At 34.7% G+C, this 26,111-nt stretch overlaps 2 protein-coding genes across 2 annotated transcripts; both read right to left on the bottom strand.

Moving 5' to 3' along the window:
* Window positions 1-1,021: 1,021 nt before the first annotated feature.
* Window positions 1,022-13,397, bottom strand: LOC132740024 (MAM domain-containing glycosylphosphatidylinositol anchor protein 2-like). The gene is made up of 6 exons (XM_060727879.1): window positions 13,209-13,397; window positions 11,720-11,900; window positions 10,515-10,627; window positions 6,639-6,656; window positions 2,749-2,938; window positions 1,022-1,124 (listed from the first exon to the last, which is right to left on the bottom strand). Exons 1-5 carry the CDS (start codon window positions 13,395-13,397, stop codon window positions 2,795-2,797), a joined length of 645 nt encoding a protein of 214 aa, XP_060583862.1. The 3' UTR covers window positions 1,022-1,124; window positions 2,749-2,794.
* A 5,851-nt stretch (window positions 13,398-19,248) lies between these two features.
* LOC132740025 (uncharacterized) lies at window positions 19,249-24,643 on the bottom strand. The gene is made up of 3 exons (XM_060727880.1): window positions 24,433-24,643; window positions 23,900-23,988; window positions 19,249-19,401 (listed from the first exon to the last, which is right to left on the bottom strand). Exons 1-3 carry the CDS (start codon window positions 24,518-24,520, stop codon window positions 19,264-19,266), a joined length of 315 nt encoding a protein of 104 aa, XP_060583863.1. The 5' UTR covers window positions 24,521-24,643; the 3' UTR covers window positions 19,249-19,263.
* Window positions 24,644-26,111: the final 1,468 nt, after the last annotated feature.

The following is a 26,111-nucleotide window of genomic DNA, read 5'->3' as shown; positions in this document are numbered from 1 at the left end:
ACAGATAAAGTTTACTGTATCAGGCGGGCAGTCTATGTGACAGATAAAGCTTACTGTATCAGACGGGCAGTCTATGTGACAGATAAAGTTTACTGTATCAGGCGGGCAGTCTATGTGACAGATAAGTTTACTGTATCAGGCGGGCAGTTTATGTGACAGATAAGTTTACTGTATCAGGCGGGCAGTTTATGTGACAGATAAGTTTACTGTATCAGGCGGGCAGTTTATGTGACAGATAAAGTTTACTGTATCAGGCGGGCAGTCTATGTGACAGATAAAGTTTACTGTATCAGACGGGCAGTCTATGTGACAGATAAAGTTTACTGTATCAGGCGGGCAGTTTATGTGACAGATAAAGTTTACTATATCAGACGGGCAGTCTATGTGACAGATAAAGTTTACTGTATCAGGCGGGCAGTCTATGTGACAGATAAAGTTTACTGTATCAGGCGGGCAGTTTATGTGACAGATAAAGTTTACTGTATCAGGCGGGCAGTCTATGTGACATATAAAGTTTACTGTATCAGACGGGCAGTCTATGTGACAGATAAAGTTTACTGTATCAGGCGGGCAGTCTATGTGACAGATAAAGTTTACTGTATCAGACGGGCAGTCTATGTGACAGATAAAGTTTACTGTATCAGGCGGGCAGTCTATGTGACAGATAAAGTTTACTGTATCAGACGGGCAGTCTATGTGACAGATAAAGTTTACTGTATCAGACGGACAGTTCATGTATTAGATTAAGCTTACTTTATGTATCAGAAGGGCAGTTTTTATGACATTATTAATTTATAAAATAATATGTTTTAATCTTCTTTATATTGGTTGGTTGTTTCATTTATATATGAAAAATAATGCTGCAAAATAACAATTTTTCTGCAAAAGTATGTGTAAGGCCATGCTTTAATATGGAAGAAAACTCGAGTTTGGGTTAAAACTCTAATAGTTTTCATGACTTTCTGTTAATATATATTGGTAAATCTGCAAGAAAAGAATGAATATAATAACGAACTCAATATTTTAGTTTATATTGTTATTTTCCAATGTTTACAGTAAAATATGAATACTACCATTACAACAAAAATAAAAGAAAGTCGCAGTGAGGAAGTATGAAAGTATACCTGAAAATAACAAAAAACTGTTAAAGGGACTCCTCTGAGGTTTTTGACATGAGGGACCGAAAATATTTTTTTCAATGTTTTTGTATAACTAGATTAATGTCTTGACCAATAAGTCATGTACGAAATGTCAGATCATTCGCTCACTCCGTTTCCCAGAAATAAACAATTTTATTGTGCAAATTGGCCCCCAAAAATGTAACACGTTGCAAAACTTTTCACTCAAATCGGCCAAACTTTGCATTAAATCGAGTGTCTATTTGATACCGTGTATATTTAGATATCATCTTTTGCTTGGTTTAAAATTTAAGTGGACCAGTTGAATTAAGAAAGAATTTCGAAATTTATTATTTTAGGCTATTGTACCTCGGTGGGGTTCCTTTAATTAAGAAAACAATTTTTCAAAATATAAATGAAAGGAATGTAAAAATAGACTCAACTTTGATATGAGCAAAAAAATGAAAATACAAGTATTTTATATTAATATCAATACAAATAAAAAAAACCCTTCTACGTTTATTGATATAATTAAGTAATCATTAAGTTTAGCTTTATACTTGCTCTTCATGCTAAAACTTCCCACATTCCCGCACTATTGATTTATTTTAGTAGATTTCTGAATAACCTTGATGGATAATGACAAACTCGATTTTTTGAAACGCGGGAAACTTATACAGTCGACTCCGCTTATAATGAACTTAATGGGACATTTAAATATCTTTCGTTATATCCGGAGTTCGCTAAAAGCGATGTAGCAATGACATGCTTGCTATCGCAACTACTCGGCCCTTTCCGTCAGTCTTCGGGTAAGGACCTCGAACACAATAGTATGAATACACAGAACGGATGCGGCATGCGGTATTTCGGTCTAACCTACGCTAAGAAACTAAGCATGTAAACAAATAGTAATTTAATGCTGGAAGTTGTTGACAAGTTTATTTCAATTTGTTGTAAAAGTCCACCTAAAATAAGCAAACAATACATTATTTCTATATTTATTATTATGGTTGTAAAAACCGAAAGTACAAAAAACCAACCAGTTGATATTTAGTCGGATTTGTTTAAAATTGTACATCAGTGGGCATTTTTAAATTACAAATTGTTGTCAGACATATTTTCAGTCCAAAGTGTACCGAAACAGACTTAACTTTTCTTTTGGATGTCAAATTTATACATTAGTTTTACATTATCGTTTGAAACCACGTGGTAGAACTACTTTCAATCCGAATTGTTTTCGAGGTTAATATAGATAATAGCCAAGGCAGTTCCGAATGGACATGCTTGCGGCCAATTCGCCGTACAACCCCGGTGTAATCGGTAGTTTACGGCAAAGGTAATTTTATGCGGGTCATTTTATTGAACAATATATTATGTACATGTATTTAGTCATGTAGGACTTGTCTATAATGTGTTTACCATTTGTGTTTGTTATTTTTTGGTTAATATTCATTCGTTATAAGTGGAGTCGACTGTATTTGCCAGAAACTATTTTTCTATTTTATGTTTTCAGCATTTACGAGCAATTTCAAAATAATTAATACAGTTATAAGATTGATTTTGCAATGATAAGATATTTCAAAATCCTGAGGCAAGACACGCCTAGGGAATGTGTACTTCGTTAACACACCTATGGAATGTGTACTTCTTTAACACACCTATGGAATGTGTACTTCTTAAACAGCGGTTCCTGCAGCGTTGCTTGCCTTACAATACCAGCGACCAGTGTGATCGACAGGGACGTACTTATTTACAAACAGTGTCGACTGATAAGTCTCGTACAGGGCTTGGACATCGTGCGGTAGACCATGGTTGTTATTCTAAAAACATAAATGTTTTAAATTAATTGATTATTATTATACTTTTCACATTTTGTAAGTGCAGTTGCCTGTATCAATGATAAAATGATAAAATAAACACAACAGTTCTATAAGTAATACGTGAGGTGTATCTTGTAGCTAGCTATGATTAACTGTTACGTGAGGCGTGTGTATCTTGTAGCTAGTTATAATTAACTAGCACGTGAGGTGTATGTATCTTGTAGCTAGTTATAATTAACTAGCACGTGAGGTATATGTGTCTTGTAGCTAGCTATAATTAACTAGCACGTGAGATGTATGTATCTTGTAGCTAGCTATAACATGTATAATTAACTGTTACGTGAGGTGTATATGTCTTGTAGCTAGCTATGTTAAACTAGCACGTGAGATGTTTGTAACTTGTAGCTAGCTATAATTAACTAGCATGTAAGATGTATGTATCTTGTTGCTATAGCTATAGCTAATCAGAACGTGAGGTATATGTGTCATTTAGCTAGCTATAATTAAAAAGCACGTGCGGCGTATGTATTTTCTAGCTAGCTATAATAAGTATGCACGTTAGGCGTGTGTATCTTGTAGCTAGCTATAATAGTAAACTAGCAGGTGAGGTGTATGTATATTGTAGATAGTTATAATTAACTATCACGTGAGGTGTATGTGTCTCGTAGCTAGCTATGTTAAACTAGCACGTGAGATGTTTGTAACTTGTAGCTAGCTATAATTAACTAGCATGTAAGGTGTATGTATCTTGTAGCTATAGCTGTAGCTAATCAGTACGTGAGGTATATGTGTCATTTAGCTAGCTATAATTAAAAAGCACGTGTGGCGTATTTATCTTCTAGCTAACTATAATAAGCATGCACGTTAGGTGTATGTATCTTGTAGCTAGCTATAATTCATGAGCACGTGGGGTGTATGTATCTTGTAGCTATAATTAACTAGTACGTGAGGTGTATGTATCTTGTAGCTATTATTATGATTTTCTAGTATGTTAGGTATAATATATCTTGTAGTTAAAGCTATAATTACGTAGCATGTGAGATGTATGTAAAATAATAAGCAAAGAAGAATATGAAATAAATACTGTGGCGTTTCAAGATGACCATAAATAATAAAGAAGGAAAAAGCATTTTTAGAGGCAGGTAACTCAAACAGTGGGATGATTTTGTACATATATTTTTTAATCATAATTCTCTTTAAAGCTGCATGCCTCCAGATGAGTAAAAATATTTCATTAAAATCGAACTTGATGTCACAGGGTGAGAAAAATGTGCAGCCTGACCGGGACTCGAACCCGAGACCTTCGGAATACCGTTCCGCGGCTCTACCGACTGAGCTATCCGGCCGCTTACACATCTTCTCCCCTAAATAGTGAACAGTTCTGAACCGTGACATACTCCCCTGCTATATTGAAATTCGTCCTCGAATTTCACAGAGTTACAGAGCAATGTAAATTAAACTCTGAGCTATATCAGTCACGGCCCACGTTGGGCGCCAAATGTCACAGGGTGAGAAAAATGTGCAGCCTGACCGGGACTCGAACCCGGGACCCTCGGAATACCGTTCCGCGGCTCTACCGACTGAGCTATCCGGCCGCTTACACATCTTCTCCCCTAAATAGTGAACAGTTCTGAACCGTGACATACTTCACCACAATATTGAAATTCGTCCTCGAATTTCACAGAGTTACAGAGCAATGCTAATTGAACTCTGAGCTATAAGCAGTCACGATTCCCCGTTGGGCGCCAAATGTCACAGGGTGAGAAAAATGTGCAGCCTGACCGGGACTCGAACCCGAGACCTTCGGAATACCGTTCCGCGGCTCTACCGACTGAGCTATCCGGCCGCTTACACATCTTCTCCCCTAAATAGTGAACAGTTCTGAACCGTGACAAACTTGAGAAATATGTTCTAAGATTTTAGGGTAAGTAAAATGATTCAAGATCCAACAATAGTTTACATGTTACATGCGATTAATGACTGATTTTTCAGTATTTACAACTATATTTCTACTGCGTTACTAACGCAGTGAGGGCTATTTATGCATATTCTGACCACTTTTTAGTAATTTACGCGGGTTGTAAGTGACATTGATGATGTGTAACTTGCTTTCTTTTGGTTAATTCACAATATTAAACATTCTAATACATTTTCAATTTTTTCATGAAAATTACCATAAATCTGGAGGCGTGCTGCTTTAACCAAAAGCTAAAATTATGTTTACTAATTTAAATGTTCTTTCTTTGCCTAGTATGTTAGACATGTAGAAACTTTCTAATTGAACTATCTTTGAGATGGCTACCTAACAAATATATCATGATTTGACCTATATTTAAAAAAGAGACCTACTAATTATTCAAATGTTTATATATTTATTTTTTTTATTTATATACAATATGTGCTTTTCTTTAGCTGCAGCAGAATCTGTAGCAAATAGAACTACATTCTGTTAAATAATATTTTCCGTAAGAAACAACAAAACAAAATGCACGTGAAAAATTATGTTAAACCAGCAACATCAAAATTTAAACAAAACTTTTGAAATGATTCAATATTTTACATGAAGTTTCATTCAAGCGCAAACATCTTAAGCTTAAAGATAGCATACACGCATGGTCTGATAGTCCTTCCGACAAATACACACTAGCGATAGTTACACTGAAATTATGTAAAATCAGAAATTTTCGCTGATGTGTTAAATTTTGCTAATTTCGAGAACTGAAGATTTTTTTACACTATGGCAGGCTTCGGACAAAAACTATTGTTTTAGCTGAAGGCGATGCAGTGCACATCTCCAGTTACGGTTATAGATGTTGTCTATTCGACTAATGTGACCATTGTTAGTGTCCGAAATCATACAGAATAATACAGAATCATACAAATCATACAAATCATACAGAATAATACAGAATCATACAACTTAAACTTATGTAAAAATTAAAACCGGAATGGAAATGTTGATTCTTCTCAAAACAATCTGACTTTAAAGCAAAGCAAAAATAATGGCTGACATATCAGGCTCATATATTGAGTAATCTTGAAAAGAGAAAGCAAAATTCGACTAAGCATGACCTATCATGTAATTCTCTGTTTATTAAATCTAAAACGGGCATGTTTATTTCACTTTAATATTGGTTCCTATAAAAATAAATCTGACTCCATAGCAAAGCAACAAAATAATAGCTGAGGAAACATATCAATCTCATATAGAGTACATGTATCAAAAAGAGAAAGCAAAAATTGACTAAGCATGACCTCCTCATGTAATTCTCTGATGATATAAGCTGAAATGGAAATGTTGATTTTGCTAAAATTAAGCCTCTCAAAAAATTGACTTTATAGCAAAGCAAAACATTAATGTCTGAGGAAACGCATCAAGCTAGATCTAATACAGAATTGAAAGAGATAAAGCAAATATTGTTTAAGCATGAGTCATCATGTCACATTACCCATCATGTCACATGACCCACCATGTCACATGACCCATCATGTCACAAGACCTATCATGTCAAATGACCTTTCATGTCACAAGACCTATCATGTCAAATGACCTTTCATGTCACATCACTCATCATGTCACATGACCAATCATGTCACATGATCCATCGTGTCACATGACCCATCATATCACATGACCCATCTATCACACTCTGTTAAAGTGTATATACAACAGTTAAAGCTGGCTTAATCCTAGGCTTACCTGATGTACATGTGACGTCTGTAATTGAGAAGTTGCTTTTTTATAAATTTTCAAGTATACCATTTATCTTTGTACAGAAAAGCTCTAGAAATAAGTTATATTTAAAACAAGTGCTTAAATGTTCTATAACTTGCAATTACGGATAATTTCTACGCGGAAAGCGCTGTCTGTAAAATTGTATGACTTGTATAAGTTAAATTGAAATCACATTAAAAACAATAATAAATAATTTATAATTATGGCTAAGCCAAACAAGTTTGAGAAAATTCCATAGTAAGCAGGACGCAGCCATTTTGAAAATCTTGGACTGGTTCTATATATTTGAGCTATATTTAGATTACATGACGCTTTTGAAAAACCATTTATCAAAAGCGTCTACACAATTCAGACTGTTGCTAGAAGACGCCACAAGTCTTCTAATCTAAGTTACACTTCCGGTAGAAGTATGATGTAGAAAATCATTAAAGAAATGTTACTTATATAATCATTGAAAAGAACTAACGAAGTAACGATGATAAACATAAAAATAATTTTATATACCATTAGCCATTCTGATATTCCATCATGTTCACTGCGGTATACCGTACCCCGGATATTGCTCGATATTATGAGGACTTTCATCCCATTTCGCGACTTTGAACGAGGAAAGAAGGTATGTTTAGTGACGATATTTAGTCATTTTGAATTGGTTTGATATAAATTTTGTAGAAAAACAAATACTTCGATAATTTCTCTAGTTACTGAAACCCCAAAAATGTTGAGAAATAGCTTTGAAATGTAATTAGGAGATACAATTCGTCTCTTTGCTCACGTGATAAATGAGCTCGGATCAGTCAAATTTGATGTTTTTGTGCATATACTTCCTTAAAAGAAAAACTTGAATCGAGTGAAATGTGATAATGATGATAATGTTTATGTTGTAAATGTTCAATCAACAATAGAACCTCAGATAACAGTGCATTTTGAGAATAAATACACATGTCAGTGTACCTAGTATTGCTTTGGAGTTGCCCGCCGGTGTCACGAGTATTGCTTTTTAGTGTAACGAGTATTGCTTATCAATAAAGAGTAAATGCAAGTAGTAAACACAAAGTGTTTACCACATTTAATTTTAAATATTTCTTACTGTGTATACTTATTTACACTATATGTGCAGAATATGCAGAATTCGGAGGTACTTTACTGGAAACATCTGCGAATAATCCAGATTTTCATTCCTGCTCGTGAAAAATCTCAGTTTTCTGTGTTTAAAATGTTTTCGTTGCTATCGAAGGATCAACCTTTCCAGAATTTGTTAATAATTATTGCATATCTTACTTTAATTAGTAAAAAAATGCATCCAAAGTGCATTAATACTGCCTCAAGAACGGTATTGAGCAAGTGTGCCAATATCTAATATCAACCGACTTCCTTCTATGCCAAAATCCATATAAAGGTAATTTTCGGGCATTTTGCACCTGCACTCTAGCAACGGCAGACCGTCTGCACGTGAAATTTTGTTACGCCTTAAACCCCAGTCACACTAGAGCTTACGATTACTTGCGACCACCGGCGACTTGTAAAACTGACGATCATCAGCGATTGTCTGCGACCAAAACCATTTATGCACAGATAAATTTACGTTTGCGAGTATCGTAAGACAAGTCATCATTGACAATCGTACGACAGGTCATAAGTAAACGTACGATGGTCTCAAGATTGCCTGGGATTACTTACGACTACCCGTGTCATAACATGCGATCACCTACAACTTGTCGTACGACCATCACACGATTACTAAAGACTACTTAGGATTATCAGTGACTAGAGGCAATTTGTAAAGACTGTCGTAAGATTGTCGCACTTCGAACGACCATCGTGCGACAGTCTTAAAAGACCTTATAAGATCACTAGCGACCTGTTTGATCGCAAGGAGGTTTTTGTGCAAGCTCAAAAACCTCTTTACGACTGAAATTGGTCGTGGGACCTAAATAAGATAACCTGCGACTGCCAAAGATCACCGATGACCGTCGTAAGACGTTTTAAAGATTGTCCGCAACCAGAGGTCACTGGTGATCGTGAACTGGTCTTCACTGGTCGTAAGCTCTAGTGTGACTGGGGCTTTAGCAATGAGTTACCGCATGACTGACGAGCGGGTACAGCTCAAAAAACCGAATAATGTATTTTGATAAGATTATGATAAAGGGCAGCAGATGCAATTATAAGGTTATGTTCCTTATAACCTTTTACCTCATAAAGGCGTGTTTTTAAAGACTTTACACCACGCCCCTTTTGAGGCCTCAAATAGTGTAAAACATGCGCTATTTAGGCCCCAAATACTGTTTTTTCGTTGAGAAATGTTGTTCAAAAAGAGTGATCACTTTTTCGGCGCCACCTCCATTAAAAAAGGTACAAGGGGTTACACAGGGGGATGTGCCCCCTTCTGTTTGGGGGTTTGAAGTGGGGCGAAGCCCCTCTAATCGTCGAGAAGACTTGGGACTTGTGGGGGGGGGCTAAATGGCCTCAGGTCGATTTAAAGGTAACCGTGTAATCAACGCCGAAAACCTTAGACTTTATCTCAATCAATTGAGAAGTTGGTGCACCTTGAAATCAGTTTTGATGGGGAAAAAACAACGTAGATAGAGATTTTTGGCAATTTTGAGATGCCCCCCCCCCGTTGCCATGGTAACTGGAAATTTAAAATTGAGGCATGCTATTCCACAGGCTATGGTCCAGCTAACATTTTGTGCCCAGTTTGATCAGTATTGAAGCATTTTTTATAGTTTCATAGCAGTTGTAACAATAATTCAATGAAAACAGCCATTTTTTCGCATTATGCTCATGCAGTAAAAGGTTAAGACGATACCGGCATGCTTGGACGCATAAGCCCTTGGGCCAGTATTTTATGAAGTGCGTCGATATGTTTCTTAAGGCAAACTTGCCCTGTAAAAACCTTTTATTAATGTCATCTAAAATATGTCTTTTTTATTCTTGTCCTTTTCAGAGATGGGTCTCCTTGATCAAAGTTTCTTGAGACATGTATTTAAAGTTTTTTTATCGTCCAATTTTGATGGTTCTACCCTGCTTCCGACCCTGCACATACTTTATTTCATCCATAGAGTGATTTTCAATCAAATGGGAAATTAAATCTCTGTATTTGCCCGTAGGAAAAAAGAACAGTATAACACTGAAAATGCATTGTTGAATCTGAAATATTTGAATAAATATCATATAAACAGTACATTATCAGAAAAATGAAATTGAATCGATAAACAGACGTGAAAATTAGACAAAAATATCGATTTTCCATACTAATGTGCTCATTCTGTTTTGCAATACTCTGTACACTAAAGTTGGGCTATTTTGCAATACTCTGTACACTTAAAATCAATACTCGGTACACTTTCTTGTATCTTTTTTGGCCTGTATCTTTTGTACTTTCACACTTTTTGCCTGAAATTTTGGACAAGGCATACTTGGATGTGAATAAAAAATTGCTCAATTCAATTTTTTTTATATTGTTAATATAATAATTTCTAACGATTCTACAGTATCGCGGTCAGTATTTTCTAGTGAGCAGCGGATCGTTTAGGGGTAGTTTAATCAATTTTACAAATACCTGTAATACTTTTACGTCTTTTAGAGCTACAAAAATACCTCTAGATATATAAAACCCGTTGAGATAAATGAAATAGCCATAAGTTTGGAAAATATCGTCGCTGAACTTACCTTTGTTCCCCGTTCAAAGTCGCGAAATGGGATGAAAGTCCTCATAATATCGAGCAATATCCGGGGTACGGTATACCGCAGTGATGTTTAAATAACATGACAGCAACAACTCTTGTTTAGAGAGTAACAAAAATGGCGGGAAAAATATAAGCATACTATAATACTAACCGCTTTCGGAATAAAGTCCCATTGTATGTTTGGAGCAGGATATCCAGTTACTTGACATTGTATAGCAAAACTTGAAGATACCGGTGGTTTAATTATGTTGACAACGGGCTTCTCTACGAGGAAAATCAGAAAAGAAATATCCAGAATAGAATTAGTTCAATCTTTTATGTTAATCTGGTAACATTAAAGGGACTCCATTGAGGTTTTTTGTCATGATGGGATTGAAATTATTTTTTCAGATAAATGTACCATTTGATGTAGGGTTAGACCACTAATCTTTGTGCAAAATGTCAGCTCATTCGCGCACTCGGGCAAAGAAAAGCATAAAAATACGCTTTTCAATTTCTTTCGAAGTATATTTCTTAACTATTTTTGCATATTTTTCTGTTTAAAGTGTCCCAGCTCATTTATGTAAGGAATTCAAATGTTATGTTTTTAGGCTTTTAAACCTCAGTGGAGTCCCTTTAATACAGCTATGTTTACGAAACAGTCATGTATAACTTAAAGGAGAAAAAGACTATAGAGGAGTGTGTGTAAAAAAATGAAAAATGAAAAACAAGATAAAAAAGTATGTCTTACAAACAGATAGTAAGTGTAACAAATAACTATAAAATTAGGTCTCATAAAAAAAGAACAAGCTATATAAAGTGTGTCTCACAAAGAGGACAAAGTTCCAGTGTATTTTACAAATAGAAGAACATCTCATAAAAAGAAGAACGATCTATGTAGAAAGTGTATTTAACCCAAAGTGAATAATAGATGATAAAGACTCGCAAAAAGAAAACATGACGGTTACTTTAAAGCTGCATGCCTCCAGATGAGCCAAAATATTTCAAAAAATTAAACTTGGGAAAAATGTACTAAGAGTTTTTAAGAAAATTAGAAATATTAGTTCAAGTGATAATTTATATATTGTATGCAATTTAGGACTGATTTTTGCAATATTTATAACCATTTTTCTACTGCGTTACTAACGCAGTTGGGGCTATTTTCGCATTTTTGATCTCCTTTTTGGTAATTTGCGTGGATTATAAGAGTCGATTTTTGTTCATTTTAAAATATTTTACTTTTAAATAAATTTTCAAAATTTCCATGAAAATTAGGATTAATCTGGAGACGTGTTGCTTTAAAGTTGAACTATAGATGGATCTTTGAAGTTATATTTAACAGTATGTATATCATTTTTGTTTTAAGTTGTATAGTACCGGCAAGTATTCCAATAAAATGAGATTGTTCTGTTGTATATCCGTTGACTGTCGCCGCACACGTGTACGTTCCGAATGTTGACTCTGTCAAGTTTTTAATATGTAGAATATCTATACCTGACCCACCTCCCGTTTGTCCAGATATAAGCTGCTCGGTTACACCGGCCGGTAGGGACGATGTCTGTAATATTCAAAGTATATTGACTTAATTTCAACTGTATTTCTCGAGCATATACAGGTATCGTTATATTTTAAGCTCTCGACCCGTGATAGTGAAAGTTAAATATAATATACTTATAAAAGAAATATTGAGAAATATTGGTTCATTAAATGAAATAAAATGCATATTTTCGAATTCATCGTATTTTTACTGTAAAAAATATTTTTCACTGCAGTGAAACATATTTTCCGTTTTTTTAATGGTGTGTTGCCGGACTACTTTCTTCTAAGTTCAGCCAATACAAAAATTGTAAAGGGATGTATTTTTAATTGTAATGCCAAAAAAAAAGAGAAGCATTTTTTATATACTTATAAATGAAATATTGAGAAATATTAATGAAATGAAATGCGTATTTTCAGTTTTCCCGTAATTTCACATTAAAAAGATATTTTTCACTGCAGTGAAACATATTTTACGTATTTTCACTGGTGTCTTGTCGGACTACTTTCTTCTAAATTCAGCCAATACACTTCTAAATTCAGCCAATACACAAAATGTTAAAACGGGTGGTCTTTCAAATTGTTGTGTCAAAAAGAGAAGTATGTATTTAATCAACAGAAAATTTAAGTTTTTTTCTCTTAAACACAGGACTTTTCTTCATCTTGTGGTATGAAAATTATTATATTTCACTCGTAAGTACCGCCACTCATGAAATATATATTTTCATACCACTCGATGAAAATAAATCCTGTATCAATAGAAAAAAATACCCTCTATTTAAATCAGCCTCAATTTATTTCATTTGTCCACCCCACTATCATTCATTCATTCGTTCGTTCGTTCGTTCGTTCGTACGTACGTACGTACGTACGTACGTACGTACGTTCGTTCGTTCGTACGTACGTACGTACATACATACATACGTACATACATACCATACCATACATACCATACATACCATACATACATACATACATACATACATACATACATACATACATTCATTCATTCATTCATTCAATCAATTAACCATTCATTGCAATTTAGGATTTACTTATAAAGGCTGATGACGGAATTATCTGTAATTGTGTTCTAGAGAATTCAGATATATAAATTATATACTAGTACATAAATATATGATATATAATTTCCTAACTAGATGTGCTGTTACTATATTCAACGGCTACAAAACATGTAGACTATTACTAGAATTTTGGATCTTCTTATCTGTGCTAAAATCTAAATACATTTTTCTCAGGTTTGATTTTTTTTGAAATATTTGTTTTGTTCATCTTGAGGTGTGCAGCGTTAACTCATAAAATAACTTACCCCGTTAAATTTCCATGTATACGTGTCAGCAACTGGTGTTTGTTGACGCAGGCGATTTTGTGTTTCTTTCAGGAAGGATCTTTTCCGGTCCATAATTTGCACAGATAGTGGAGGCGCTGTTGTTTGTTTGTTCGTCGTCGTTGTTTCGTTGCTGCAGGCATGTTGTTTGGTTTTGTTGGCGAATGACATGCGTGGGAGAGACTCCGTATAAATAACACGGGCTCAATATGTGAATATCGTAAATATTTGATGTGTTTTCATGGACAAAAGCAAGTGTAACCCGTTTTAATTTAAAATAGGGGTTATGAGAGAACTCATATTTATTTGAATTTAGTTGATGTCTTTATATTCAGTAACATGTTCTATTCACGTATGTTTATTTCTATATTATTATTGTTAGTAGTAATTAAGAAGTAAGTTAGTAAGTAATAGTAAGTAAAGTAAAATTAAAGTAAAGTAAAATAAAGAGAAGTGAAGTGAAGTGAAGTGAAGTGAAGTGAAGTGAAGTGAAGAGAAGTGAAGTGAAGTGAAGTAAAGAGAAGTGAAGTGAAGTAAAGTGAAGTAAAGTGAAGTAAAGAGAAGTGAAGTGAAGTAAAGAGAAGTGAAGTAAAGAAAAGTGAAGTGAAGTGAAGAGAAGTGAAGTGAAGTAAAGAGAAGTGAAGTGAAGTGAAGTGAAGTGAAGAGAAGTGAAGTGAAGTGAAGTAAAGAGAAGTGAAGTAAAGAGAAGTGAAGTGAAGTGAAGTGAAGGAAGTGAAGTAAAGTTGAAGTGAAGTGAAGTAAGAGAAGTTGAAGTGAAGTAAAGGGAAGTGAAGTGAAAAATGAAGAGAAGTGAAGTAAAGAGAAGTTAAGTGAAGTGAAGTGAATAGAAGAGAAATGAAGTAAAAAAAGCAGCAAAGTAAAGTTAAGTAACGTAAAGTGAAGTAAAGTAAACTAACTAAATATTATAAGAGTGAAATTGTGTTATGTGAATAATAACTGTTGATTGAACGGTCATTTTTGAAATAAAAAAAAAAAGAAATCATACAAACCTAAAAAAGCCAAAACTAAAAATGAAAAAAAAAACAACAACTGATACATACGATTCCAATTGTCACAGGCAGCATAATTACAGAGGTCGGTGTGATCGCAGCAAACAACGCACGAAGAATGGAACGCATTTTTCAATGCTTTACATTGCTGAAGATAGGACAAAAAGTTGCATCTTAACCAATGCACCAAAAATCAAAATGAACGCCCGTTGTATAACGGCGAGCTCGAGTAAAGTATACATTAATCTGAGTTAAAGAATACAATAATTTGAGTTAAAGAATACAATAATTTAAGCTAAAGTATACACTAATTTCAGTTAAAGAATACAATAATTTGAGTTAAAGTGTACACTAATTTGAGTTAAAGAATACAATAATTTGATTTAAAGAATACAATAATTTGAGTTAAAGTATACATTAATTTGATTTAAAGAATACAATAATTTGAGTAAAAGTATACATTAATTTGAGTTAAAGTATACAATTTCGCCTAAGATTCTTATTGGGTTAAAGAGACTTGAACTTAACTGTAACTTAATAAAGCGTTCTCATAAGTTAGAAATATAAGTTAGAAGGGCAATTAACATATAACAATCCCCAGTTAATTTTTTAAAAAATTAGGGACAAAAATAATTTCAAAAACCACAAAAAATATAATGTTTTCATTTTTACCTTTCCCCTTTTTAAAAAAATGTTTCTAACTAATGTAAAAAGGCTAAAATTCTTTTATGAATTTAACCACATGGGCACACTATAAACATTAACAACGTAAAAATAAAAAAAATGTTTTCCTGTCTAAAAAACTTTTTTCCCCCCCGAATGATGTAACCATTTACGTCGTTCCCCCTTACATGACTAAATTTAAACCACTTTTCCAGACTTCCCTTGGGCCACGTTCAGACAAATAACAACGTTTCCAGAAAACTTTGCCCGTTCCCAGACTAACTTAACAACTTACCAAGATAAACTAAAGCACGTAACCGGACTAACTTAATCAAGCCACCAGACTAATTCAACCACGTTGACCAGACTAACTTAAACAATTTACCAGTCTAACTTAACCACGGTTTACAGACTTACTTAACCCTATCACCAAATTAAATTCAACCACATTGCCAGACAATTCAACCCACTTACCGACTAACTTAGCCTTTACCAGTTGTAATAAACCACATTACATACTAACTTAACACGTTTACAAGCCTAACAAACCACTTACCGAACATAACCAATTACCTTCTAACTTACCCGCTTATGGACTTATACTTATTTAACCCACGTTACTATTACTTACTTAACCCCGTTCCAGATTAACTTAACCCACTTAAGAAGAAGCGTGTTTGTTAAACCAAATGCCCCCGGCTCCGATTCTTGTCAGTAGCAATATTTCAAAAAATGATTATCCATTACTCAGTTACGGCAAAACATTGCCAAAAAAATTGTAAACACAAAATATAGCTTGACAGAGTCATGGTATTTTTTGTAAAATATATAATTCCAAAGTCATTACTATGACTTGTTGAAGTATAAATATTCAACTTATCAAATATTTTATAAATGTAAGAAATCTATACTTGGGCCCTTTGACCTGGACCCACTGAACCTATAGGAAATCATGCAAGTTATCTTCCTACCTAATATGAAATACCCTGTCAATAAATAAAGGCATTGGCAAAAATGTTAAAAAATCATTTTGACATTGATACCTTGTCAAACTAAACTCCATCCAAAAGAAGAATACCCTGCAAGTTATCTTCCAACCCAAATATGAAATAAATCTGTCAATAAATGTAAAGGCTGTATGGCAAAAGTGAAAAATCTATTTTTAGCACTTTGTGACCTTGACCCAATGACCCTAACTCCTCCCAAAGTAAGAATAACATGCAAGTTATCTTCCTACCAAATATGAAAATATCATCTGTCAATAAATAAAGGCCTGTACGGGCAAAAAGTGTAAAAATCTATTTTATAGCACTAGTGACCTTTGCCCACTGATCCCTAACTCAATCAAAAGGAATTACATGCAGTTATCTTCCTACCAAATATGAAATTATATCTATCAATAAATAAAGGCTGTATGAGCAAAAAGTGTAAAAATCTTTTTTTTAGCACTAGTGACCTTGACCCAACTGACCACTAACTCTATCAAATTTTATGTTCCTATCAATTATAAATGACATCTGTCTATAGAATATGGTTAATACACCTGTTAAAAATGTAAAAATCTATTTTTAACATTAGTGACCTTGACATTGGTGACACTGATCTTGACCCAAATGATCCCTTACTATACCCAAAGAAGGAGGACCTCCCTTGGCATGTTTGTATTAAATATGAAAGACATCAACCAAAAAATAAAGGCTGTATGAGCAAAAATTAGAGGACCATTAAAGGTATATACCTACCAAATATGAAAGATATCATTAAATAAATTAAGCAATTAAGAGAAATTTACGATAAATCCAACTTGCCGGAATAGGGTTTAACAGACAAGGCCTATTTTAAAGTGAAAAAAAGAAATAACTGGGATATGGATGACACATTATATAACCCTTGGCAAATCATGCACTTTGTTTAATAAGTTAGTGTTGAAAATTATGAGCCATTAGTGATAGATAGAACTTTAGATATTTCAACTTGCCGTTTTAGGTTAACCATTATTCATTTTCTAAGTGCTGAAAAGGGCAATAACTTTAAATATGGAAGCCATAGTTATGTAACTTACCAGATCATGTACTTTGTATTGATTAGTAAGTGTGCTAAACTAAGAAGCCATTGGAACAGGTAGAACTTAAGAAAAATCCAACTTGCCGTTCTAGGTTAACCTCGTACGGACAGACGGACGGACGGACAGACGGACGGACGGACGGTTCAATTACTATATGCCCGGGGGCATAAAAAAGCAAAACAAGTTGTGAAACACGTACACAGAAAACGTTATTAACTGAATTATAATTTTACATATTTTAGACTCTGCCAGTTGGTAGGACTCTGGAGTATCAAATCAGTAAGGCATGACAAATAAAGTCCCTAGGATGACCGATAACCAAATTCGGATCATAAATATTTTGACAACTAACAAAAGTGACGTAATCTGATGTAATGTTATAACTATTACATATCACAGCCAACTTCTCACTTCCCCTCGGAGCGTGCACGTCGCTGAGAAGGCACAGGGCATCGGCAGATGATTGAAGGATTGTGTAACGTTTAAGGCGGTAAATTCGCATGTTTTCTTCTACTCGGGGTAACGTTTAAGGCGGCACGACCTAGATAGACTTCATGAAGTTAGCTGCCGGTGTCCTGACTAATGCCGAGGGGAGTGGCCCTACAAAAAAGTCGCTTGGGTCGACGAGGATGGTGTGTTAGGGTGCGTGAGACCCTAGCACGGTTAGACGGCTTGAAAGACAGGCCTATAGCTGGCACAAACAGCCCTTTTCAGGACTAACCACCTTTCCTATTGTCACAGGTTACTGTACATTTAGGTTCTCATTGACCGCCGTACAGTGAGCTACTTTTGGCTCAAAATTCATATCTTTGGCTAATACTCCGTGGAAATTGCATGGAGGTAAATTATCACCACTTTGTGCTTCAAAGTTAACTCTTTAAGGACATGACTGGTGACATGTCCGGGGTCCGTACTTGACAGCGCAAGCTGCATTTTGTGCCCTTACGGGCGGATGGACCCTCATTAAGCATTAACAACATACATATCACAGCCAAGTGCAGCTTGTATATACAGCATATGCACCCGGTTAATTAATATGTTACGGCCCAGTAGCGCTTATATATACACATCTATTTATTTATGAAATAAGTTACTGGGAAAAGGTCTTTATTTTTATAATAATAAGGATTGATTTGTCTGTTGCGAATCTAAAGTTATAAAAATCATTGCCACATGGTTTTAATTCTTTCCGGAATATTTATAAAATTATATCCTTCACTGGTTTTTTGAAAGATTTTTATACGGCATAATGAAAAAGAATCAGTAAGTAATGACAGAATGCATTTTGCTATTCTATTAAAGCTTGAAAATAAATCATTAAAATACATTGGCAATCTTATTTTCATGTTTGTCACAAATACGCCGGAATTTTCTAAATGACATAAAATAACACAGAAAATTAGAAAATGACCATTTAAATTTATAATAGGTAATTTCAGTGTGTATGGGTGTTTATAAAATATTAAATTTTGATTTAGTTACTAGCCTTTTATCCTTATTATTAAAGAAAATCTAGATCTTAATAAATTAAATATATTTACTTTGAAATTTCGCTGTTTCACTCCGTAGCGAGAATTAATCTCAATCTTTGTTTTCGTATTTTTTTGATATTGAATTTATGTATGCATTAGTAAATATTTACATGTTATAATCATAATCGAACGATCAGTATTAATTTTACGCATTGAACTTTTTAATAAGCTAAATGCATGGTATTATCCCCATTTACGTCACATCCGGTAAGGGAAGTATCTCTTCTCTGACTGTTATCGCTTAAATGAAAGGGTCAATATATTGTGCACTGATATGCGTTTTTGTCTTTCATTTAAAAGGCCCATTATGCCTCATAAATGTTTTTTTTATAACTTTCATTTTCCAAAATCTTTTTATTATTTGTGTCCTCTTTTAGTTTCCACACAGTTATTCAGTGGTTAATTACGTGAACCATCTTTTGCTTCTATTCTATGGCAATTAGTAAAAATACATTGATTAAGCATTTTGTAAGGAAGACAAAATACTTCTTTGTTTGCATTTTGCTACTTTAGAACAGACAATTTCACATTCAGCACTACTTTCTTCGGATAATAAGTATCTTAAATCAAGTAGTTGCTATAAAACAGTTTTTTAAACGTTGTATAAACGTAAAGGGGGAAAATATTCATTTCTGTGACTATATGTGTCTTTAACCAAAGTTGTTTCCTGAATATTGTTATAAATTTTATCGATATCAAAAATATTCTTTTGTGCCAAAACCTACAATTACAGTTTGAATAAACCAACTCTGTTATGTCCATTAATTTCAATATGAAATAAGGCAATTTTTGTTATTGAATTTAATTTCGTATTTAATACTTACCAAGGTCCCCATACATCCAAAGTCATACAGAATGTTGTAAGTGATACTGTGTGAGCTTATTCCCTTGTGTACATAACAAAACTGAAAAAAAAAATGAAATGAAAAATACCTGATCAATTCAGATTTCAGTCTTAATCATAAGTATTAAAATGATGTTAAAAAAATCATTTGTCACCTAAGTAAAGTAATCGTTTGAAAAAAGTAAAATTGTGTAAAGAGAAAATTAAAATAAAATAATTTGAGTAAAATACGCATGCGTCAAAATAACAAAATCTTATGTAAGTTAAAACAATGTGTCTTAAAGCAGCACGCCTCCAGATTCATGTTAATTTTAATGAAAATTTTAGAAATATATTTGAATGTAACATATTGTGAGGTGAACAAAAATAGCAATTGTCATTGTGCAAATCGGCGCTTACAAACCAAGAAAATTACCAAAAAGTCGTCAACATATGCAAAAACTGCCCTTACTTCGTTAATAAAGCTTCAGTCACACTACACCGCATAGCGTTAACGGACGCCAAACGCAAAGAAAAATGTGGCTGAAAGTTATCCGGTGATGAAAAGCATTTCCCGCTGCTGCTCGGTGCTTTCATGATCGCTGTACGGGGCGCATAGAACGTACAAAACGCACAATGACCGAACGATCAACGCACATATACCGGATGAACGACGTTACAAGGTAAACGGACTTCACCGTACTAGTAACGGATTTGTACCGCACAAAACGTACACGCAGCCATGAAGAACTGACAAAACGTTCTTTTGAACCGTCGACGAGCGTATTTTTCTACCGGTCACGTGACTGACAAAACTGGTATACGATATTTTTTTGTATAAACCAAACAGGTGGTGCCAATGAGGCGAACGGTCGATGGGTATGCTGCATGGGTACTCATCAGGACTTGGAAACCGTTAGCGAGGATGCCGAAAGCATTTTCAACCACTCTTCGAGCCCTTGACAGCCTGTAGTTAAAAATCCTTTCATCGTGGACAAGGCTCTTGCCCGGTATTCTTCTGCATATAGGTCTTCCAGGCCAAAGGCACGTCGTCCCTGAAAATAGACAATTAATATATTACATGCATTTACGATTACAATACACAATTTAAAGAAATCAGGTCTATTATAGTATGTTCATTTATTTTATTTCCTCGAATTTTTTTCCTTACAAATATAGAAAAATGCACATCCTGCAAAAAAATGTCGTGTGGCAGGGTTCGGGTCCGCAGGTCAATTCCCTGTCCTCACTTGCAGCTTTAAGTCGGACTCGTTCCACAATGAGCCTCAGATGCAGAGCATCGTGCTGTCGGCCCAATGAACTTGTAGTCGTAGTCAACGAGGCCAGCAGGACAATGGAGTAGTACTTCTTACAGTGAAATATGTAGACCCGGAACTAGCGTGGACACTAACAGCAATATGCTTGCCATCCAACGCACCCAAAGTGTGAGGAAAGTTCCATTTTTCCAAAAGAACCATCTGAAAATGCGTTTTCAGTCAGCACTGTTGTTGGGCAAAGGCATGACCTCGGCCACATACTCGTCCTTAAATTGCTCTGCACACCTTGAAAATGTAAATAAAAATGCGATTTAAAAGTAGAAATAATCATGTAAGCAACTTATTGATATTTTAAAAAGACCAGAAATTATATACATGTAATTGTTCGAGTTATCATTAAGAATCATGGGAAAATAAAAATATTTACTTCTCGCACGATGACAGAGATGGTGTTGTGAGGTATCCTCCAGGCAAACCGCATGTTGGAATACTTTGACCCTGACGCAAGATGTGAAACGGCTAACTTCATTCCAGCATAAAGAGGGGTTCTGTATGTGGTATATTGTTTTGTTATTCTGGGACCCACTCCGGAATCTCATCAAACATCTCAGGAGGCATCCTCATGAAGTTCGTATATGACCGCTGGTCTTCTCTCCGCAGCTCCATCATGAGTTGATCGTAGAGACCAAACATTCGACGTTTCTCAGGACCCAGCCAAGCCTTTGACCATCACCTCCGCAGTCGCCTCCTTCTGCTTCTATTTTCATAAGCGACAATATATACATTTGCATCCAACAGGTCAATACGTGCCTGGATCACGGTCGCTTGATACTGCAGGCGGGCTCTAACGCGACACTCCATGATATGTGGATCATTAACCCAAACTATCAAAGTTTCAGAAGGTCCTTACACTTGAAATGCAGGAAAATATATATCGACAGTTATAACAAGGGGAAACCTCGTTTATTCATCATCAGTTTTGTGCGGTGGACATCGATTCATGTCTGTTATTTATCAGTTCTTATACGTCCCCTTGTTCGTTATCGTCCGTTTAACATACGTTACATCCGCTGCATGCCCGTTAGTAGTCCGGCCGTGAATCAGGTCCACCGGACAAGAACGGACTTCGAACCGGACAAGTACAGAATAAGGAACGTAACGAGTAACGAACAAAACGCATATCAGCGCATGGTTACCGTACATCTGACGGACAACTTTATCCGGATGTGTACGTTCCAAATTTTGAACATGTTCAGAACTTTCCATCGAATGGAACGAACACCGCCGGACACCGCCGGACAAGAAGCGCAAACGCCACATGATAAACGGAAAAGAAACGCATGCGAACGGACATGGACGTATTGAAAATTTTGTTATACGTTGGACGTCCGTTAACGCTATACGGTGTAGTGTGACCGGAGCATAACGCAGTGAAAATATGGTGATAAAATACTGCAAAATCAGTCTTAAACCACACATAACATGTAAAATATTAAGTGGATCTTGAATGTTTTCCAGGGAGGGCCGACCGCTAATGTTGTAAGAACTTGGGTCCAACCCGTTTGCTTTTGCTGTTTAGAATACATATGAAATTTGTATCTGTATTGTATATACATGTATATAGCAATAAAATATTATTAAACTATAGAATGTTTTTACCTTTCTTTTAACTGCAGTACATTTTTCTCAATATTGATTTTCTTGAAATATTTTTGCTTATCTGGAGGTGTGCAGCTTTAATAGTAATATAACTAAATTTTAATGATTGTTGATTATATTGTTAAATAATTTTGTGTTATAATTTCAAAATATTTCTGATAGTTTGTCATGATAACAAAATATTTTGACAGTTAAACGTGTCATGATAACAAAATATTTTTTGACAGTTAAACGTGCCATGATAACAACATATTTTTGATAGTTAAGCATGTCATGATAACAAAATATTTTTGATACTTAAACGTGTCATAATAGCAAAATGTAGGTGATAGTTAAATAAATTACATAACACGATTTCAAATATCAACATTGTATTGTAAATAATGTATGTTTTGTAATCTGTGTCTATGAAATAAAAGAAATGTTCTGTTCTGTTCTGTTCTGTAATAATAAGGATGACTGTCAAACAAAAGACAAACTACAAAGATATAACATTATCATGCGTTTGTAGAAGTACCAGGAATAGTGTAGTGTGAGACATATGATCACAAATGTCACGTGACCTTGATGTCAATTTTCAGTCGCATTTATCACACGTGTGACAATCGTGATCCGTGCCAAATGTACTCCTTCAAAGCTATCAACCTCCTACGCAGTGATCTCCCCTTAAAGGATTAGATCCATCACAACATTTCGTCAAGATTATTGACGATATGAATTTTTTCAATTTTTATATTTATTTTAAAAAGTAGACACGGTTTTGCTAATGTTTCAAGACCAATAGGTGTTAGATGTGAACTAAAATAAAAAATAATTTTGGAAACATAAATATTATGAAAAAAAAATTAAAACAATTTAATGCCGCATCGTTTATTTCCAAAACAATGACCCCTCTCGAAAGAGAAATCATTCAAGTAATTATTAATTTCGACTATACGCTTTACAAAAATTATTTTTTTAATAATATCGACATATTTGAGACCAGAGCTCAAGTTTTAATGTCGCTGTTTATTACAGATAAAACAATTTTTTCAACGATTTCATTGGCGTTAACGCCATTTTTACACAATCATGTGATAAGACCATCATCACGTGATTTGTGTGAAGCCGTAGCTTAACCGGTGCGCGGTGTTTGCAAAGCTATAAGGTAAGTAATAGAAAGAGCACCGGAACACGAGGTTATCTGATTTGTACGAGGGGGCGTAGCCCCCCGAGTATTTATCAGATTACCGAGTGTTTTGGTGTTCTTTCTCTTTTGTATCATAGTCAAACATAAAAACACGTTCCCTGTTGTTACAATATGAAACCCCGGCAAAAATGAACCAATGAACGAGCATCTAAATATGACATTTCTGTCGATTTCACTTTCACTGCCGTCACAATATGTAAATCCCAGCAAAAATGAGCCAATCAATGGGCATGCTCTGGAGTGCGGGTAACTAATACCCGCACTCCAGTTAACGCACTGTGCATGTATATGTATACTATTTTACCCTGACACATTTTCAACAGAAAGGTCTCCAAACTATGATACAATGAATCTTATGATTTGACGATACATTTATATTATGGCACGCTATATTTGCTATTGTACAAGAAACGATCCTTATTTTTTTATATACTCGTATTTTGTTTTGTACCCACCTCATCCTTACCACATTCTCTTATTTGTTGACAATCTTTTGGATCGTGCACAGCTGCACAGGACAGACATCTTAGATTTGTTCCTGGATCTAAAAAAAGTACCTATCATTTCTTGTCTATAATTCACTATTTTAATTTTGTGTCTGTCCAATATGTTTTTTCTCTGTGTATCAGCCCAAATAAAAACGTACGGTGCATAATTACTGAAAAATACTCGACATTACTGAGAAATACTCTAATATAGGGTTGGACATTACTTAGAAATACTCGGATATATATGGTTAAATATTATTTAAAAATATCGGATACATGAAACATCATTGAAGAATACTCTGGTATAGGGAAACAAAATAAAATTGACATTATGAGGGATTTCGTGCCTTAACTTAAAACAAAGACAGAGACAATTTTATTGTTTCTAGTAAATTTGATATCAAAGAACCAAATCAATATACTCTAAATATAAACTCTTATTATAAATTCAGCGAGTATTAATTGATAAACATGGTTTAGAATAAAGTAAATTATCTTACGTGAGGTGCAAAGATCTTTGTTACAACCATCCGCTTTATCACAACACTGTGTACATATATGAAAATCACCATTCGATGCACGTGTCATTTTTCCACGTGCCTGTATTTCATTTGATCCAATTAGGGCAGATGAATCATTAAACGTGTTTCTTCTGCCAACAGGAATGACAGAAGTCTGGCTTCCGAGGCAGACCTATAAATGGTTAATATTGAATCACTACTTATTCATTCGCTCATATGGCTCACACTTAAGTGATAAACTTACGACGTAATTTACGAAGTACAACATTATAACGCATCAGTTCTGAGGACCCCGTATAGCATCTTATCTAGTCGACCAGTTAATGATTATCCCAACCGACAAGACTTCGACTATTATTTCCCGTGGCATAAACCTGGCACACATGTCATGGTTCACTGCAGAGCCCCTTGTGGCTGAGGGATTGACTTTCAGGGTTGAAACACCATTCTTGCAGCCAATGTTTATCCCTGCGTGATCTAAATTGGTTTTAATGACTGAAGTCTATGCATATCTTCGCCCCAGCAGTTGAGGTGATTTTGAACTCTGGTGTACACCCGCAGTTAGACAAGATAAACTTTTCTGTTTCGACGCCATATGACCTGCTATAGTAAATTGTGTTGGTGCCAAAGAAAACCAAACAAAACAAGCAAACATTGAAGGGCCACTATCTTCATCTACAACACAATAATTATCCTGTGACCCATTTGGTTCGAGGGGAACTAGAAAGTGATCTGGCATTTAAGATATATAAAAACAACATATATATACATGTTTTATACTTTTATCAGTATGACCTACAAAATAGAAACTCAAGTCACCTTAAAGGGATTCTCAGTCAAATTAATGACAAAAATATTAAAATGATCTAACGAACTAAAATCATCACGCTAAATGGCATTTTTAAAATCCCAGCATGAACTTCTGTGTTGAATTTTATATATTTTGAGTTTAAAGAGTATATATATTCATATTATGTTGAACGAAATTTAGATGTCTACAGAATCATCGACTAGTTTTAAAACAAGTTTTGTGACTTGAATAAACCCTGGAAGTTACAATAACAGATATTGTGGATATTGTATGATTGACACATGTTTAGGTAATTCATTTGGCATGTTCTTTAATGTTTCCAAAGTTCACTGTGGCAACTACTGTGAAATCTAACCTGACATACGTGGGTCAGGTTAGAAAACCATCATTTAATACTTTATAATGAGAAAAGATTTGTTCCCCTGGCTGCCTAGTATATTCATTTTGAGGACATTTACAGAAAAATGAATGCAAAATTCAAAACTAAGAAATGAAAGTTTTGCCTGTGTCTCCCTTTAAGTACAGAAAGTACACCTGATTTTAAAGCAGTATGGTTCATGGTAATTTTTAAAATGTATAAAATGTAAAATATTGTCTAATAAACCAAGAAAGTTATTTACACATTGTAAATGGCACGTACAATCTACGACAATTACCACCAAATAGTTAAGAATATGCAAACTAAGCCCTTACTGCGTTACTCACGCCGAAGACATATTGCTAACTAGAAAAATGCATCAGCAAAACCACCCATCTCGTAAACATGCATGGCCAAATAAACCGGAAGTAGAACACCACAAAACATCTGGGTATCATTCTTTTCAAATGACTGCTCTTGATTTTTTTA

Source organism: Ruditapes philippinarum, unplaced genomic scaffold (assembly GCF_026571515.1).
Source record: "Ruditapes philippinarum isolate M1 unplaced genomic scaffold, ASM2657151v2 ctg11944_1_1_1_1, whole genome shotgun sequence".
NCBI lineage: Eukaryota > Metazoa > Mollusca > Bivalvia > Venerida > Veneridae > Ruditapes > Ruditapes philippinarum.
Note: the sequence above shows the minus strand (reverse complement) of the source record. Positions and strands in the feature narration are given on the sequence as shown.